Here is a 21022-nt window from a genome sequence, read left to right on the forward strand (position 1 = left end):
AAGAAATACATTTTTTACTGTTATGGTCCAAACATAAACTTCAGTAATAATTTATGCTTTTGGTCATTCTGACTTCAAAATCTAGATTTTTTATTTATGCCAAAAATTATTAGGATATTAAGTAAAGATAATCTCAGCCAAATATTGTTCTTGTTGTTATCCACAGTATTACGACTTTACTCTCGTAGTATTACGAATTTATTCTCGTAGTATTACAACTTTACTCTTGCAGTATTTCATTTGGAAAACTTTAAAGGTGATTTTTGCTAAATTGTGATTTTTTTTTGCACAGATTTTAAACTTTCAAATAGTTGTATCTCAGCCAAATATTGTCCTAGGTATTATCTATAATGCTACAGAGAAACATCCACCAATCAGAGTCGCCTAGGTTACCACGGAACACATTGTATCACTCTACATCTTTTTAAATTTGTTACTTTTGAAGTTCCATCAGTAAGCTGCCTATGAAGTGATCAGACAGGAAGAACACTCACAAGCATTTGAAACAGACCCTGATAATTCCTAGATGATTCCTCAGTGGTTTTACCTGTAGACATGCTCTCTCCAGCAGACAGCGCGTCCAGCAGGCCTTGTGTGTGTTCCAGAGGCTGCGGGCTCAGACCACCAGGCCCCGGAGGCTGTGGTGGGGGCAGGTTGGGTCTCTGGCGGGGCGGTTTAGGGGTGGGCCGTGATTTGGGCAGGGTGCCGGTGAGCGGCGGCGGGGACGAGAGCGTCTGGCTGTGGTTGTGTCCGGGCGAGGTGAGGACAGAGCCGCTCTGCGGGTAACTGAAGCTGTATGAAGACGGGGTGCTGGGGGGCGTCGGGGACAGACTGACCGGAGACGGACCTGGAGACAAATCCGACACGCAGCTGGACGGAGAATACGGACCCTTGGGAGGGATGGGGGCTAGCTTTTTGGAAACTGAAGGACAGGGGAAGGTGTTTGTATATTAATTGCAGCATCATATCATAAGATTATAACATGAATGACTTTAAATGCATGAATGAAATTCACTTCAAATGCATTAATTATGCATGCCAGTTTTATTCAGAGTTCGTACAGATACTGTAAAATGAAATTCCAGGAGTTTCAAAGACTTCGCAAAGCACTACTATTTTATTTTCAAAGACTTCAATCAGTAATCTCACTTAACAAACGTCTTCTCTTTCAAATTCTATGTGAAGCACATGCGAAGTATTACTATTAAAGTATTACAAAGTATCTTACACTTTTAATACAGTAAAACCATAGTTAATTTTCTTAAGGGATTTGTATTTGTGTATACTTTATTTTTTTATTATTATTTTTTTTTTATTACTGTACTGACTTAATGGTTTGATGTTTTCTACTGTTTAAGAAAATAAAAATCTTCAAATTGCAAATCGCGAATCATTTGACTTAGGTCAGAACTTTGCATACAACGAATCATTTGATTCAGATTGGAACTTTAAATCGCGAATAATTCGATTCAGATCGGAACTTTAATTTGCGAATCATTTGATTCAGATAGGGACTTCAAATTGCAAATCGTGAATCATTAGACTTAGATCAGAACTTTGCTTATCACAAATCATTTGATTCAAATCAGGACTTCAAATCGCGAATCATTTGATTCAGATCGGAACTTTAAATCGTGAATCATTTGATTCAGAACGGAACTTTAAATCGCGAATAATTCGATTCTGTTCGGAACTTTAAATCGTGAATCATTTGATTCAGATCGGAACTTCAAATCGCGAATCATTTGATTCAGATCGGAACTTCAAATCGCGAATCATTTGATTCAGATCGGAACTTTAATTCTTGAATCATTTGATTCAGATCGAAACTTCAAATCGCGAATCATTTGATTCAGATCGGAACTTTAATTCTTGAATCATTTGATTCAGATCGGGACTTCAAATTGCAAATCGTGAATCATTAGACTTAGATCAGAACTTTGCTTATCACAAATCATTTGATTCAAATCAGGACTTCAAATTGCGAATAATTCGATTCGAATCATTCAATCCACGAAATGATTCACAAACCCGTTCTGATCTAAGTCAAATGATTCACGATTTGAAGCCCCAATCCGATTCATCATCATTAATCGTGAATCATTTTGTGACGCAATGGTTTAACTGATTCTGAGTTTGGAAAAGCTCAGTTCCACCTATTATCACTTCATGCTTTTTTTAAATCGTTACAAGTGATGTAGAAATTTGTTGAAAAGTTTTTGCTAGTGAATCATTCGGAGCGGATCCAGTGTAAATGACCCACTCAATTGATTCGGTTCATCTTTTCACATCTTCAGCCATGTTTACACGACACTGTCAGCACTACTACTCGATTAGCTCGAACTGAAATAAGTGAAAAATGTATGTTTTTTGAATTGTGTGAATTTTGTGTGAGGCAATATGTGCTTATTTAAAAAATAAAACACTTATTTCATACATATGTTGTCTTTCAATAAGCACTTTTAAAATACCTCTTCAGGAATATTGCTATTTTCAAATGTTTTCCAGTCCTTAAATTTCAAAAAGTTCAAAAGCACTTTAAGCACCTTGTATGAACCCTGTTTATTGTATAGTAGAGGCTGAACACACCTTTGCGTAGTGTGAGAGGACTCTGGTCTGTCAGCTGGTTCTGTCCAGCAAAGGGAGCCGTTGGTGAAATGCCTCTGTGACCAATCACAGGCGACGGCTCCTTGTTCTTCTGAACGCTGGCGACAGAAATGCACAAACATTTATTAACTGCACACACACACACACACACACACACACACACACACACACACTCACACACTCACACACAGTCTCAACTCTGACATCTGAACACTGAGATGAATCAAACTGAACTCCAAACAGAAATGGTGTGGTTTGGCAACACATTTGTGCCCTGAAATGAGGGGAATCTGACAAAACCTCCACTTCGGAAAAAATACACATTTAAGTAAATAAACAAATTTATTATATAATAAATAAGTTAATAAATGAATTAAATAAAATTAAGTTTATATAAATATCGCTGAAGTACAAAAAAAAAGTATATGTAGGTATTAATAATGTGGAAAAAAAAGTTTACTTTTAGGGGATGGTGAAATACAGACTTTATGTAAAAATACTTATGATAAAAATAAATAAATAAATAAATATAATGAAAATGGAAAAAGTTGTCTTTTAGGAGATGGGAAATACATATAAATACTATTTATTTATAAATATTTATTAACCGAATGAAAATAAATAAGTAAATAAATAAAGTGTACGAAGATACTGAAAATTGAAAAATTTGTTTTAGGAGTTGGTGAAAAAAAATATAAATACTATTATTTATAAATATTTAAAACTTAATGAAAAAATAAATAAATAAATAAATAAATAAATAAATATACTGAAAATGTAAAAAAGTTGTCTTTTCGGAGTTGGTGAAATACATTTAAATACTATTTATTTATAAATATTCCTAACCTAATATAAATAAATAAATAAATAAATAAATTATATGAAGGTAATGAAAATGGAAAAAGTTGTCTTTTAGGAGATGAAATACATATAAATACTATTTATGTATAAATATTTATAACCTAATGAAAACATAAATAAAACAACAAAACATAAACAACATAAACTAGTTGTCTTTTAGTAGTTGGTAAAATAAATATAAATACTACTTGTTTATAAATATTTATAATCTGATGAAAATAAATAAATAAACAAAAACAACAAAACAAACAACAAATACATTAAGTAAAAATGGAAAAAGCTGTCTTTTAGTAGTTGGTGAAATACATATAAATACAATTCATTTATAAATATTTATAACCTAATGCAAATAAATAAATAAATAAATAAATAAATAAAAATGGAAAAAGTTGCCTTTTAGGGGTTGTGAAATAAATATGATTTATTTATGATAGATAAATAAATAAATAAATAAATAAATAAATAAAGTGCATGTTAAAGTGAATGAAATAAATAAAAATATAATTTATCTATAAATATTCATGACCTAATGATAGATTATATAGCTTTTTTGGGGATGGTAAAATAAATATAAATATATTTTTTTTAAATAAATAATCTAAAAAAGTCTAAGTTTATACTAAAAATGGATAAAATAAACAAACAAATAATCAAGAAACGTGTATGTAGGTAATAAAAACAGAAACAGTTGTCTTGTAGGGGTTGGTGAAATATAAAAAAAAAAAAGTTTTCTTTTAGAGTTCTTTTGGGCAGCCATTCAAAAGCAAAGAGAAAAACCCCTTCATTTGACACCCAGGATTTTTCCATATTTTAATGCATAAAGCAGCAAAGGGAACTTGAGGGAAAGTATGAAGCAACTTCATAACAGAAAGGTTTCAGTAGCTGCAGCAGGAATACGTTTAGAGTACTGAATTAAAACATATTTACTATTTAAATTATATTTCTGCTCCTCTATAAATGTTGTGCATTGCAATCGGTGAGCATTAGGGGGCGCTATGTGTTTTCATGATGATGATCATTAAGTTGGCTTCAGAAATCACTGAAATGCTATTTAAACTTAGTTATTATTAGTCTTCTGAGAATAAGATTTCTGACTGCTGCTCCTCCTCGAGCTTTAACTCTACAAACTCCAAACTCAGGCCAGATCTTCAGACTGATCTGACTCCAGCTGATGGATCTTTTCTAACTGATCAGACTCACGCTTTTACTAAAAATGATGATTCAATTTGAGAAAAATCCCATAGGCTAATTTCTAATCCAATTAAACTCATTTAAATCCATCTAATATTTCTAATATATATATATATATATATATATATATATATATATATATATATATATATAACCAAGCCTAGCAACTAGAATCATGTCAGTGACATGCTAATCAGGTTAGAAACATTTTAACAACATGCTAATCAAGCTAGAAATATGCTAGTAACTTGCTAATCATGCTAACACGCTACTAATGCTAACATCATGCTGGCAACATGCTAGTAACAGGCCAATCATGTTTGAAACATGCTAGAAAAAGCGACATGCTAATCATGCTAGTAACATGCTAATAACTGCTAATCATGCTAGAAACATGATTACAACATGTTAATTAGGTTAAAACATTTTACCAAATGCTAATCATGTTAGACACATGCTAACAACATGCCAATCATGCTAACAACAGGCTACTAATGCTAACATCATGCTAGTGACATTCTAATCATGTTACAACATAGCTAGTAACAGGCTAATCATGTTAGAAACATGCTAGAAAGAGTGACATGGTAATAATGCTAGTAACATGCTTATAACGTGCTAATCATGTTAGAAACATGCTAACCACATGCTGATCATGCTAGAAACATGCTAACAATGTTAATCATGCTAGTAACTTGCTAATTATGCTAGTAATGCTAACATCATGTTAGCGACTTTCTAATCATGCTAGCTAATCATGCTAGAAACATGCTAATCATGTTAAAAACATGCTTGTGCCATGCTAATCATGCTAGAAACATGTTAGCAACATGTTAATGATGGTAAACAGATGCTATCAACACACTATTGACATGTTAATCATGTTACAAACATGCTAGAAACATGCTAACATTAAAATCATGCTAGCAACATGCTATTGACATGTTAATCGTGTTGCAAACATGCTAGAAACATGCTAACATTATAATCATGCTAGCAACATGCTATTGACATGTTAATCGTGTTGCAAACATGCTAGAAACATGCTAACATGCTAATCATGCTAGAAACATGCTATTGACATGTTAATCATGTTACAAACATGCTAGAAACATGCTAACATTATAATCATGCTAGCAACATGCTATTGACATGTTAATCGTTTTGCAAACATGCTAGAAACATGCTAACATGCTAATCACGCTAGAAACATGCTAGCAACATGCTATTGACATGTTAATCATGTTACAAACATGCTATTGACATGTTAACATGCTAATCATGCTAGAAACATGGTAGCAACACACTATTGACATGTTAATTGTGTTACAAACATGCTATCAACATGCTAATCATGTTAAAAACATGCCAGTGCCTTGCTAATCATGCTAGAAACACGCTAGCAACATGTTAATGATGGTAAACAGATGCTATCAACACACTATTGACATGTTAATCATGTTACAAACATGCTAGAAACATGCTAATCATGCTAGAATCATGCTAGCAACTTGCTAATTAATTATGCTAGCTACATACTATTAACATGCTAAATAAGTTAGAACATGCTAAAAGCATGCTAAATCATCTACACTATCTATCCATCTGGCTGTATTGCCTTCAAAACATTCAAGCTTTAAACTTTAAACTGATTAATTAAACTTTGAATCAGACTGAAACCATAAAATTTCTACAATTTCTAAAACTTTAAATTTTTTCACACTTTCTGATCAGGATTTTCCAAGCCAACTTAAAGTTTTATTTGCTAGTTAATATTGTCTAGTTGTGCTGGACTAGTTAGTGGGGTCAGTGGGTAGTTACCTAGGCACTCTGAGTCCTCTCTCTCGGTTGCAGGCGCAGGCGGCCCGCGGCGGAGCGGCAGAGTGAGGGCTAAGGGAGGGGTGGCAGGGGTCGTGGCGGGGCAGGACGAGCGGGGGTTTGATGTAGACGGGCGCGTGCGGGAGGGACGGGTCGGCGGGCAGAGAGCCCTGTTTGGACAGGTGCAGGACGCTGGGTTTGGGGTTGGAGTTGATGTCGAGAGAGGTGGAGGACAGGAGGAGCGGAGGCGGAGGAGGACTGTACACGGACCAGCGGCTCAACGCCGGGGGAGGAACGCATTCGGGAACGGCGGGGCGCGCGCAGGGCTGCGCTCGTGGGTGAGGGACGAACAACGAGGAGGAGGAGGAGAAGGAGGAAGAGGAGGACACAGAGAACGGGTACGGAGGGGGCGGCCGCTCCTCCTCTGGGGAGGGACACACGTGACAGGAGTCCGAGAGATTGGAGGACGCCTCGTCACAGCTGAAAAGATTTGCAAGATTGACACGTAAAACAGGGGACGACAAAAGACCAACGGCTCAGAGGACGACGCTCAGATCCGGCAACAGCACCAGGGTAAGATTATGTTCATGAGCGCAGGTTTATTTCCTGTGCTCACGTGGTTAATAATTAACATTCATAATATTAAACTAATATTTTCTTTAAAAATATGTAATTATTTACTGATACGATTTACTGAAAATTCTAATTAAATCAATAAATGTATAATTGATATTAATTGTTATTATAATTAATTATTAATTTTTTTATTACATTTTTAGAATTAATTAAAAAAATATTTTATTTATTAAAATTTCTAATAATGTTAATATTTTTTAAGTTTATAAACACTAATACAATCATTGATTTTGTTAATATTAAATATTGATTAATTACAATTCAATTATTATTTGCAATTATTCAATTATTATTTAAGTCAATATTTATTAAAATATGTAATATTTACTGATATGATTTACTAAAAAATTATAATTGAATCAATTAATGTATCATATTTCAATTTCATTTTTGTATTGAGTTTTTTTAATTAATTAAAAAAATAAGTTTATAAACACTAATACAATCATTGATTTTGTTAATATTCATGAATGTTAATTAATTATAGTTAAATTCAAAAATTATTTGCAATTATTCAATTACTATTTAAAAATCAGTCAATTATTAAATACTTAGTTAATTTTTTTAGTGTTCAAAAATACTAATACAATAATTAATTTTGATAATTATTCAATTATCATTTAACAGCCAGTCAATTATTAAATAAGTGTCAATTATTAATACACATTATTATTAAGAATTTGTAATGTTCATAAAAACTAATACAATTATTAATTTTGTTCAAATGAATTATTATTTAATTACACTTAAATTATTATTTGCAATTATTCAATTATTATTTAACACTAAATTATTAAATAAAAAATAAATTAAAAAATATGTAATTTGCTAATATGATAAGTCTATTATTTAATAATAGTCAATTATTAATGAATATTGTAATTAATAATTTTTAAATGTTCATTAATAATACAATCACTAATTTCGTTATAATATAATATTTAGTTAATATATTAAATTCAATTATATTATATTATATTATATTAATTTGCAATTATTCCGTTTTTATTCATTAACAGTCAATTATTATTATGTACTAATATTAATTAATATTACAATACATAAATATTAATAATAAATAATCATCTATTGAAATTAACTGATATGACTTAATTATAATTAAATAAATACATGTATAATTAATATAGTAATCAATAACTATAAATTACTTCTTAAATATTACATATCTAATTAATTATTTTGCTCATTAAATTAATAAATTGTCAATTATTATTGTTATTTATTAATATTAATTATAAATTATTTATAATTAAATTATTATAAATTATTCAACTAATGATTTAATTGTCAATTATTTAAAAATTGTCAATAATTGTTATTTATTAAATAATCTTAATATCATAATGAATAAATATTAATATAATTAATAATTAAATATATGAATATACTAATATAAATGAATTCATTAGATTTTTTATTCATATTAACTGATTTTTTAAATATTTAATATAAATATTTATAATTATAATAATCATACACAGTAATAAATTAAATGAATAATTAATTTTAGCATAATTGCTTTACCTATATATGTGCGACTGTGTAAATTTCCACAAATTTTATTATAGTGTATGTTTTGAACATGAAACATTCCTTTAAATAATACTAATTACATTAATCAACAGAAACAAGAGTGATTGTGAGTGTGTTTTTGAGTGTCACACATAGAAGTGGGTTTGAGATATCGAGGATATTAAAATAGTTCATGCAGAAATGCAAATGATTTTATCACATATTACAGCAGAGAGAAACATAATCAGTGAATAATGATTTAAAATAATGTGATTAAAACTTTAATTTTTGGGTGAAATTAAAGAGAGAAAAGAGGAAAGGAGAATAATTTCAATTCAGCCAACTAATTCATTAATATTATCAAAATTGAATATTTAATTGCTTTAATTCCAGCTTTCAATCAAATTTTTTATTAGTCATAATGATATGACATTAATATTCATGATGTGCTCAGCTGGCTGAATTGAAATGAGCAGCAGTCATGTGACAAGTTCAGCTCATGCTGGTTGGATTCCTATTGGTCGCCTGTGTTTACCTGGTCCTATCAGCACTGATGGGGGGCGGAGTCTGTGAGGGGGAGGTGGAGAAATCAACCGGCTGCTCGGGGTTCAGCGAATCAAAAGGCGGTGCAGGCGGCTGAACGCTGGGTGGTGTTGAAGAACTTTTACGAGACGATGAGGAGCCTCTTCGAGAAACCCATGAGGTGTCCATCACTCGCACTCCCATACTGCAATGGGGCAGAGGCACAGCCAATCACATCCCTCACACTTCATAAACAAGACATGATCGCCAGCATATAATTTGGAAAAAATACATTAATATTTTTATCAAGCAAGGATGCATTAAATAGATCAAAAGTGACAGTAAATGTATTTATAATGGTACAAGAGATTTCTATTTTAAATGAATGTTTCTATTCATCTGTGAATCCTGACAAATAAAATGTGTGAAAATGTATAAAGACTGAAGTAATGATGCTGAAAATTAATTATTCATAATTGTCAATTATTAATAAATATTATAATGAATAAAAATACTAATACAATTGCTAATCATGTTTAAAATTTATAAATATTATTATTTAATTATACTTAAATTCAAATATAATTTGCAATTATTCAATTATTATTTAACAGCCAATCAATTGTTAAATAATTTTCAATTATTAATGAATATTATAATTTTTTTTAAAGTTCGTAAATACTTATATTATCAATGATTTTTTAAAATAATAATGAATAAATAATTTGAATTCAATTAAATTATTATTTGCAATTATTCAATTATTATTCAACAGTCAATTGTCAATTATTAATAAATATTATAATAAAAAATTAAGGTTTAAAAATACTAATACAATTGCTAATCATGTTTAATATTTATAAATATTATTATTTAATTATACTTAAATTCAAATATCATTTGCAATTATTCAATTATTATTTAACAGCCAATCAATTGTTAAATAATTTTCAATTATTCATAAATATTATATATTTTTTAATGTTAATAAATACTTATATTATCAATTATTTTTTTTAATAATAATGAATAAATAATTCGAATTCAATTAATTTATTATTTGCAATTATTCAATTATTGTTCAACAGTCAATTGTCAATTATTAATAAATATTATAATAAAAAAAGTAAGGTTTTAAAAATACTAATAAAATCACTAATTGTGTTTATTATTTATGAACATTATTATTTAATTATACTTACATTTAAATATCATTTGCGATTATTCAATTATTACTTAACAGCCAGGCAATTGTTAAATAGTTGTCAATTATTAATAAATATTATAATTAATATTTTTTTAATTTTGAAAAATATTAATACAGTTGCTAATTTTGTTGAATATTTATGAATATTATTATTTAATTATAATTCAAATATCATTTGTGATTATTCAATTATTAACTGCCAGTCAATTGTTAAATCATTTGTCAATTATAAATAAATATAATTAATATTTTTAATGTTCAAAAACAGTAATACAATCACTCATTTTGTTTAATATTTATGAATATTATCATTTAATTATATGTAAATTCAAATATCATTTGTGATTATTCAATTATTATTTAACAGCCAGTCAATTGTTAAATCATTTGTCAATTATTAATAAATCTAATCATTTTTTATGTTCAAAATCAGTAATGCAATGACTAATTTTGTTTAATATTTATAAATATAATTTATTTATACTTTAATTCAAATATAAATTGCAATTATATAATTATCAATTATTAATAAATATTATAATTTTAATAAATAAAATGTTCATTAATGCTAATACTATCAATGATTTTTTATATTAATGATTAATAAATTCAATTATTATTTGCAATTATTCAATTATTATTACAGTCAATTATTAAATAACTGTAAATTATTATTACGTACTAATATTAATTAATATTACAATTAATTAATATTAATAAAGTGATCATTAATTCTATTAAAATGTACTAATATTAATTATAATTAAATTAATAAGTTAATAATAAGCTATGCATTCTTAAATTCCTAAATATTACATATTAATAATTAATTCATGTTCATAAATATTAATACATGGTTAATTACGTATGAAGGTTTCCACAAAAATATTGTGCAGCACAACAGTTTTCAACATTGATAATAATATAAATGTTTCTTGAGCAGCAAATCAGTATATTAGAATGAATTCTGAAAGATCATGTGACACTAAAGACTGCAGTAGCGATGCAAAAAATTCAGCTTTGCATCACAGAAATAAATTACACTTCAACAGATATTCACATAGAAAACAGCTGTTTTAAGTTGTAAAAATATTTCAGAATTTTTACAGCAGAATTAATTCACCATCTGCACTAAATTCATGTCACTTCAGAAATGCAACACCACCAGTGTCAGTGTTCAGAATCAGCAGGTTTGCAGGAAATCAGCAAAGGTGAGACCGAAAGAACAGGAAGAGACAGAAGCGTCACCGTACCTCTGAATTTTCCTAATGCTGCATTAGTGGAAGAAAAGCAGAAGCATCAGTAATTCAAAGCCAAAGTGAGAAGAGACGAGACGAGCGCATGCATACGAACACGTGAAGCAGAGACTAAACGGACCCGTCTTTCTTGTAGAACTCCAGCATCATGTTGTCGGTGGCGACGCTAAGTGGGCGTCGGCTCTGGTCCTGCTGCCTGCGCTCTGATTGGTCCATGTCAGGCGACGGCATGGAGCTGTAGTTGGCGTTGTGATTGGTGTGGACGGGGCTGCCGTAGTTTCCTGTCACGTTAAACTCAATCTCTGTCAACACAGAACCAATAAATAAATCATTTAAAAATAACAATCGAAATAAAACACTTACTAAAATAGATTTTTTAAAATCAGTTTATACAAAAAAAAACCTAAATACAAGTTTAGATTCATATATAAATTCATTTTTATATGCAAGTATATTATTTATAATAATTTAGCATTATTTATAATTTATACTTTCATAATATATATGCTGCATATAAATTAAAAATATTAAATTATTTTTTTTAATTATTTCTAAGCAAGACATTATTTTCACATTTTGTTTTCACTTTAAATTCAGTTAACATTTTAGTAATTTTGTTGTCTTGCTCATTTTTTATGTCTGTATAACTATTTATTATGTTTATTTATTATCTTATTTGAGTCATTTTGTTCTTTCTTATTTAGTTTTTTAATGTCCATATAGTTATTTATTAATTTTTATGTATTATCTTATTTAATTTAATTTTTTTTATATAGCTTTTTTTTTTTTTTATTCAATTTTAGTAATTATGTTGTCTTTCTCATTTTATTGTTTTTTTTATTTCTATAAAGTTATTAATTTTATTTATTATCTTATTTAATTTCAGTCATTTCAGTAGTTTTGTTGGCTTTTTATATTATTGTTTTTTATGTCTATATAGATATTTATTCATTTTTATTTATCTTATTTAATTGTAGTCATTTCAGTAGTTTTGTTGGCTTTTTTATATTATTGTTTTTTATGTCTATATAGTTATTTATTAGTGTGTATTTATGATCTTATTTAGTCATTACAGTAATTTTGTCTTTTTCAATTTTATTGTTTTTTATGTCTATATATCACTATTTATTAATTTTTATGTATTATCTTATTCAGTTTTAGTCATTTTGTTGTCTTTCTCATTTTATTGTTTTTTTATGTCTATAAAGTTATTAATTTGTATTTATTATCTTATTTAATTTCACTCATTTCAGTAGTTTTGTTGGCTTTTTTATATTATTGTTTTTTATGTCTATATAGCTATTTATAAATTTTTATGTATTATCTTATTCAGTTTTAGTCATTTTGTTGTCTTTCTCATTTTATTGTTTTTTTATGTCTATAAAGTTATTAATTTGTATTTATTATCTTATTTAATTTCACTCATTTCAGTAGTTTTGTTGGCTTTTTTATATTATTGTTTTTTATGTCTATATAGCTATTTATTAGTTTGTATTTATGATCTTATTTAGTTATTACAGTAATTTTGTCTTTTTCAATTTTATTGTTTTTTATGTCTATATATATCACTATTTATTAATTTGTATTTATGATCTTATTTAATTTTAATCATTTTAGTAATTTTGTTGGCTTTCTCATTTTATTGTTTTTTTAATGTCTATATAGCTATTAATTAATTTTTATTTATTATCTTATTTAATTTTAGTAATTTTAGTAATTTTGTTGTCTTTCTCATTTTATTGTTTTTTTATGTCTATATAGTTATTAATTTTTATTTATTATCTTATTTAATTTCAGTCTTTTCAGTAATTTTGTTGGCTTTTAAATTTTTGTTTTTGTTTTTTTGTCTATATAGTTATTCGTTTTTATTTATTATCTTATTTAATTTCAGTAATTTTAGTCATTTTGTTGTCTTTCTCATTTTATTGTTTTTTTTATGTCTATAAAGTTATTAATTTGTATTTATTATCTTATTTAATTTCACTCATTTCAGTAGTTTTGTTGGCTTTTTTATATTATTGTTTTTTATGTCTATATAGCTATTTATTAGTTTGTATTTATGATCTTATTTATTACAGTAATTTTGTCTTTTTCAATTTTATTGTTTTTTATGTCTATATATATCACTATTTATTAATTTGTATTTATGATCTTATTTAATTTTAATCATTTTAGTAATTTTGTTGGCTTTCTCATTTTATTGTTTTTTTAATGTCTATATAGCTATTAATTAATTTTTATTTATTATCTTATTTAATTTTAGTAATTTTAGTAATTTTGTTGTCTTTCTCATTTTATTGTTTTTTTATGTCTATATAGTTATTAATTTTTATTTATTATCTTATTTAATTTCAGTCTTTTCAGTAATTTTGTTGGCTTTTAAATTTTAGTTTTTGTTTTTTTGTCTATATAGTTATTCGTTTTTATTTATTATCTTATTTAATTTCAGTAATTTTAGTAATTTTGTTGTCTTTCTCATTTTATTGTTTTTTTATGTCTATATAGTTATTAATTTTTATTTATTATCTTATTTAATTTCAGTATTTTCAGTAATTTTGTTGGCTTTTAAATTTTTTTTTTGTTTTTTTTTTGTCTATATAGTTATTCGTTTTTATTTATTATCTTATTTAATTTCAGTAATTTTAGTAATTTTGTTTTTTTTTTCTCATTTTATTGTTTTTTTATGTCTATATAGCTATTTATTGATTTGTATTTATGATCTTATTGAATTTTAGTCATTTTAGTAATTTTGTTGTCTTTCTCATTTTATTGTTTTTTTATGTCTATATAGCTATTTATTGATTTGTATTTATGATCTTATTTAGTCTTTATAGTAATTTTGTCTTTTTCAATTTTTATGTTTATATAGCTATTTATTTATTTTTATTTATTATCTTATTCAATTGTAGCAATTTTGTTGTCTTTCTAATTTTATTGCTTTTTTAAATGTTTTAATGTTTTAAAATGTTTTAGTCATTTTAATAATTTCCTAGGCAACTAGCTGAAATAATTTTTTTTTTTTACATTTTATTTCAGTTTCAAGTAACAAAATGTTTTAGTTTTTTTTTAAAGGATGTAATTTTAGTTAATGATAATAAGTGCTCTGTGTTTCTCACCTCCAGGGAAGAACCAGTCTGCATGCTGGATAATGGGCTCAATGATCCCGACGATCTGCAGCGAGACTGTGGTCATCATCTCTGTAATGTTCCTGTTATACAGTGAGACATGCATTTCATCAGTAATGAAATTTCCTGATAAACAGGCTAATGGTGCTTGAGTAAGCGAATGAATGAATCGTTACTAACCCCTCCGTATGTGCCCAGAGCAGGTTTGGCCCCAGAACGATTGCAATGTTTCCTGGCGTCATTTTATTATATTCCTGATACTCGTTCAGCTTGGCAAGAAATTTAATCACATACCTGAAAATCAAGCAAGATCAGCGATACAAAGCAGTGTTAAATCTGTTTATTCTTACAAAAATAAATAAATAAATAATAATAATAATAATTGACATAAAAAAAAAACTAAATTTAGTCATATATATATATATATATATATATATATTTAAAAAAATGTGTCCTTATACAGTTGAGGTCAAAAGTTTACACACACCTTGCAGAGTCTGCAAAATGTTAATTATTTTACTAAAAATAAGAGCGATCATACAAAATGCATGTCATTTTATTTTAGTACTGACCTCATAAAAGATGTTTATATAAACAGTTCAAAAGTGTACAATACATCTTCTTGATTCTTAATACTGTGTTGTTTCCTGAATGATCCACAGCTGGGTTTTTTTGTTTAGTGATAGTTGTTCATGAGTCCCTTGTTTGTCCTGAACAGTTAAACTGCCTGCTGTCCTTCAGAAAAATCCTTCAGCTCCCACAAATTTTGTGTATTTGACCCCTTTCCAACAATGACTGTATGATTTTGAGATCCATCTTTTCACACTGAGGACAACTGAGGGACTCATATGCAACTATTACAGAAGGTTCAAACACTCACTGATGCTCCAGAAGGAAAAACCATGCATTAAGAGCCGGGGGTGAAAACTTTTGAATTTTAAAATTCAGGTTAAATGTAACTTATTTTGTTTTCTAGTACATGTAACTCTTCTGTAGCTTCTGAAGTGCAGTACTAAATGAAAAAAAATATGATATTTAGGCAAAATAAGAAAAATGTACACATCTTAATTCTGTTCAAAAGTTTTCACCCCCCGGCTCTTAATGCATTGTGTTTCTTTCTAAAGCAGAAAGTGTTTGAACCTTCTGTAATAGTTGCATATGAGTCCCTCAGTTGTCCTCAGTGTGAAAAGATGGATCTCAAAATCATACAGTCATTGTTGGAAAGCGTTCAAATTCACAAAAATGCTGGAAAACCAAAGAATTTGTGGGACCTGAAGGATTTTTCTGAAGAACAGCAGGCAGTTTAACTGTTCAGGACAAACAAGGGACTCATGAACAACTATCACTAAACAAAAAACACAGCTGTGGATCATTCAGGGAACAACACAGTATTAAGAATCAAGGGGGTTTGTAAACTTTTGAAACTTTTTTAACTATTATTTTCTCTTGTGGACTAAATGTAAACATAATATCTTATTCAGGTCAGTGCTAAATAAACAACATCAAGTATTTTGTATGATCGCTCTATTATTTTGCTAAAATAATTAACATTTTGCAAATTCTGCAAGGTGTATGTAAACCTTTGAGCTCAACTGTATAAAGCCTTCATATATTATATGTGACCCTGGACCACAAAACCAGTCTTAAGTCGCTGGGGTATATTCGTAGCAATCGCCAAAAATACATTGTATGGGTCAAAATTATAGATTTTTCTTTTATGCCAAAAATCATTAGGAAATGAAGTAAAGATCATGTTCCATGAAGATATTTTCTGATTTTCCTACCATAAATGTATCAAAACTTAATTTTTGATTAGTAATATGCATTGCTAAGAACTTCATTTGAACAACTTTAACGGCGATTTTCTCAGTATTTTGATTTTTTTGCACCCTCAGATTCCAGATTTTCAAATGGTTACATCTCAGACCAATATTTTCCTGTCCTAACAAACCTTTCATCAATGGAAAGCTTATTTATTCAGCCTTTAGATGATGTATAAATCTAAATTTCGAAAAATTGACACTTATGACTGGTTTTGTGGACCAAGGGTCACATATATGGTGTATAAATGAACTCACTTGAAGTTGTTGCTGTTTGCTGTAGGAAGTTTTTCACAGGTGGATAACAACGCCTGTAAGCGCTTGTCCTGATCCGCAATACTACAGTCAAACACACACACACACACACACACACACACACACACACACACACACTAGTTAATAATTACACAAGCACACTGACCATCAAAAATACTTAATGAACCTAATACTTGATGAAACTGTTAATGTCACGTTCACTCACTTTGATGCTTGAATCCAGTCGTCATACAGGTCAAAGGTCAGCAGCGGTTCGGGCAGCTCCCGCAGGTATGATTTCAGAGCACCTAAACATCACACACACAAGCTGAGCTGCAATCAGGAGCGACCATGTGTTTGTTAATTTATTCAAAGTAAATGGAGGGGAATCGTACCTGCGATGGCGTGAGGGTCTGCAGAATATTCCTGAAAGTCCAACACGCCGCAGTCCAGCGACGCCTTCAGCTTCTTCAGTTTTGAGGCCGAAGGAGCGACTCGAAACAAACCCTGACACAAACAAAACATGCTCACTCTTAATACAGCTATATGCATTAAAGACTCATGCAGAGCAAGGCTATTTTTGTAAACAGAAACTAAAATAAGACGAAAACGTTTATTAAATTAAAACGTCAAAGTAAACGAAACGAAGCTAAAAAAAATTTATTGAAAAACTGAAATAAAATAATGATCAAATATTAATAATCGTTTTTGTAATCATTACGTTCTCACTCATAATAAAAACTGAACTAAATTGTATCGCAATTTTGAAAACTATATTCAAATAAAACGATTTTTAAAAAGCTAAACTAAAATGGGCCAACAATGTTTTATTATTTTCGTCTTTTTTCAGATTTAGACACCTTTTTCTCAACCCCATAAAAGACAAAATGGGATTGGTTTAAATGTTATAAAACAAATATCTATATTGCATTATAAAATGAAATGACCTAAAATGCATTATTATTATTATATTATGATTATCATGATTTTTATCATTAATAATTTCAGTTTGACGACCACAAAACCATTCATAAGGGTCAATTTGTTAAATTCTTTTGAGATTTATACATCATATACATCTGAATAAATAAGCTTTCATTGACAATATTTAGTTGAGATACAACTATTTGAAAATCTGGAATCTGAGGGTGCAAAAAAATCAAAATACTGAGAAAATCGCCGTTAAAGTTGTCCAAATGAAGTCCTTAGCAATGCATTTTACTAATAAAAAAATACGTTTTGATATATTTACGGTTGGAAATTTACAAAATATCTTCATGCAACATGATCTCTGCTTAATATCCTAATAATTTTTGGCATAAAAGAAAAATTGATTTACCTACTGCTCATGTGTCCCTGATAATAATTTAATGATAACAAATGTAACATTTATCATATTTTTGAAAATATGATGAACAAATACAAATACACAAAGTGTGTGTCTATGGTCTGTTTATTTTTGTAAACAACATTTTAATTTAGAAGTTTAACTTAGACCACAATTTTATTGTTTTAGTCCTTAACATATCAGATAGTAATCAGCAAGAAATGCTTTCGTTCCTGCATTTTTTTCAAAAATATGCATTTTTGTGACAAGGTGTGACAGGGTTGAAGTCTGCAACACATTTGAAGGATACATTGCCTTTAGTTTAAATTTTTGGTTTTGTCTGCTGCAAATGTGGGTGCAATTTCTGATGTAGGATGCAAAATTATTAATAAATGAAGTAAAAATCTCAACCCTGTCACAAGCTTTGAACAATTCATTTTGGTGAACCACGACTTCAGATACTCTGGGGGACTGAAATATTACTGAATCGCAGGATTGACCCATATATACACACCTTTATCTATTTTATATATAATTGTATCCAGTACTACAGTGATAGTATGGTTGTTGATAGTGAATGTTCACCTCTTCCTGTAGCCCACAGTCCAGCAGCATCGTCACACAGGCTTCAATGGGGAAAGCGATTTCTCTCCCGCTCAGAGTCAGATGCTCCTCTAATGGTTTGCCGTAACACGGCTTCTCCACCCAAGACTCTGAAACACAAACCACGCACAGTTTACTGACTAAACATCGGCAAACAGGCCATTTAATTTAGATTATGATCATTAAAATATTATATAATTATTAAAATATTTTATAATAATAAATAATGCTAAAATATAATATTATATAATAATAATAATTTATATAACAACCTTTTATTATTAATTAATTATTAAAAATATTAAAATTAAATATCAATCATTCTGAATTATTTAATTGAACATTGTTAAAATATTATATATTATTATTATTAAAATAAAATATTATATAATTATTAGAATATTTTATAATAATAAATAATGCTAAAATATAATATTATATAATAATATTAATTTATATAATAACCTTTTATTATTAATTAATTAATTATTAAAAATGTTAAAATAAAATATCAATAATTCTGAATTATATAATTGAACTATTGCATTGTTAAAATATTATATATTATTAATATTAAAATAAAATATTATATAATTATTAAAATATTTTATAATAATAATGCTAAAATATAATATTATATAATATTAATTTATATAATAACCTTTTATTATTAATTAATTATTACAAAATTTAAAATAAAATATCAATAATTCTGAATGATATAATTGAACTATTGCATTGTTAAAATATTATTAATATTAAAATAAAATATTATATAATTATTAGAATATTTTATAATAATAAATAATGCTAAAATATAATACTATACAATAGTATTCATTTATGTAATAATTTTATTATTAATTAACAAATTATTACAAATATTAAAATAAAATATAAATAATACTGAATTAGAAAATGTAACTATTACATTGTTAAAATATTATATATTAATAGTATTAAAATAAAATATTGCATTATAAAATGAAATTATCTAAGATTTTATTATTAATTACATTATTATTATATTATGATTATCATGATTATTATTATAAATAATTTCTGGACCACAAAACCATTCATAAGGGTCAATTTTTTTTCTTTTTTTGAGATTTATACATCATATACATCTGAATAAATAAGCTTTCCATTGACAATATTTAGTCGAGATACAACTATTTGAAAATCTGGAATCTCAGGGTGCAAAAAAATCAAAATACTGAGAAAATCGCTGTTAAAGTTGTCTAAATGAAGTCCTTAGCAATGCATTTTACTAATTAAAAAATAAGTTTTGATATATTTACAGTTGGAAATTTACAAAATATCTTCATGGAACATGATCTCTACTTAACATCCTAATAATTTTTGGCATAAAAGAAAAATCGATGTATTTTTGGCTATTGCTACAAATATACCCATGCTACTTACGACTAGTTTTGATACTAATTAAATTATTTTAAATTATATAGAATTTAAAAATATTTTTATAATAATATTAATATAATATATTATCTAATAATATCAAATTAATAATTTAATTATTAAATTATCAAAATTATTTATTTATTATAATATTAAACATAAATAATAATAATATTAATAATACACAAGTATATAATAACATATATTAATATTAAAATAAGAGAGCCAAGGTTATATGTAAGACTAAAATCTGCTTGTGTTTTCTATATTACTTCAGTTCGTTCTGTTTCTGATGTTCATTCATGATTCTCACCCTGTTGCGCTTTAATTTGTGGCAGAACGTTCTGGAGCAGTTCCAAAGACTTCCTGTGGTACTCCGCCTGAACCTCTATCAGCTGAACAGAGACAGAGAGATGTTAATAATAAAGAGGCCGGCTGTTCATGTGAATAAGTAAAGCACTTACCGTCTGGAAGTAGTTTGCATAGTCAATTTCTTTGGCCACAAAACTGTACATGTCCGCCGAGAGCTGATCCTGAGAAACAATCAAATAAACAGATGCTTCAATGTTGCATTTTCACAATATGCAGTATGTATGCAGTGCAATCTGACACCTGTCTGTACGAAATACTAGAGAAAGAGACTAATAAGCTCCACCCACTCTACAGATCTCCATGCGATTGGCCGCTTCCTCCATCTCCTCCCTGAGGGCGTCGGCTTTGGCCCCGGTAGGCGTTTCCTTATTAGTCAGAGTTGAAGATTTGGACGACTGGTGCCACCTAGAGTTGGGAGGAGAAAACACATTTGCCTACTAAATCACCTACTATGCAGTATACAACCA

At 28.0% G+C, this 21022-nt stretch overlaps 1 protein-coding gene across 1 annotated transcript in view; it reads right to left on the minus strand.

The window, feature by feature from the left end:
• The window catches only part of arhgap44b (Rho GTPase activating protein 44b), a 33447-nt gene extending 12734 nt beyond the window's left edge, over positions 1–20713 (minus strand). The window contains exons 1-14 of the mRNA XM_073828629.1: positions 20648–20713; positions 20497–20578; positions 18744–18871; positions 17227–17338; positions 17058–17139; positions 16835–16915; positions 14937–15050; positions 14748–14839; positions 11753–11933; positions 11629–11646; positions 9182–9373; positions 6481–6957; positions 2590–2705; positions 548–922 (exon numbers count right to left, since the gene is read on the minus strand). Coding sequence (XP_073684730.1) covers positions 548–922; positions 2590–2705; positions 6481–6957; positions 9182–9373; positions 11629–11646; positions 11753–11933; positions 14748–14839; positions 14937–15050; positions 16835–16915; positions 17058–17139; positions 17227–17338; positions 18744–18871; positions 20497–20578; positions 20648–20698 — 2101 coding nt within the window. The 5' untranslated portion in view covers positions 20699–20713. The remainder of the gene's footprint in view (positions 1–547; positions 923–2589; positions 2706–6480; positions 6958–9181; positions 9374–11628; positions 11647–11752; positions 11934–14747; positions 14840–14936; positions 15051–16834; positions 16916–17057; positions 17140–17226; positions 17339–18743; positions 18872–20496; positions 20579–20647) is intronic.
• Positions 20714–21022: the final 309 nt, after the last annotated feature.

Source organism: Garra rufa, chromosome 22 (genome assembly GCF_049309525.1).
Source record: "Garra rufa chromosome 22, GarRuf1.0, whole genome shotgun sequence".
Lineage (NCBI taxonomy): Eukaryota > Metazoa > Chordata > Actinopteri > Cypriniformes > Cyprinidae > Garra > Garra rufa.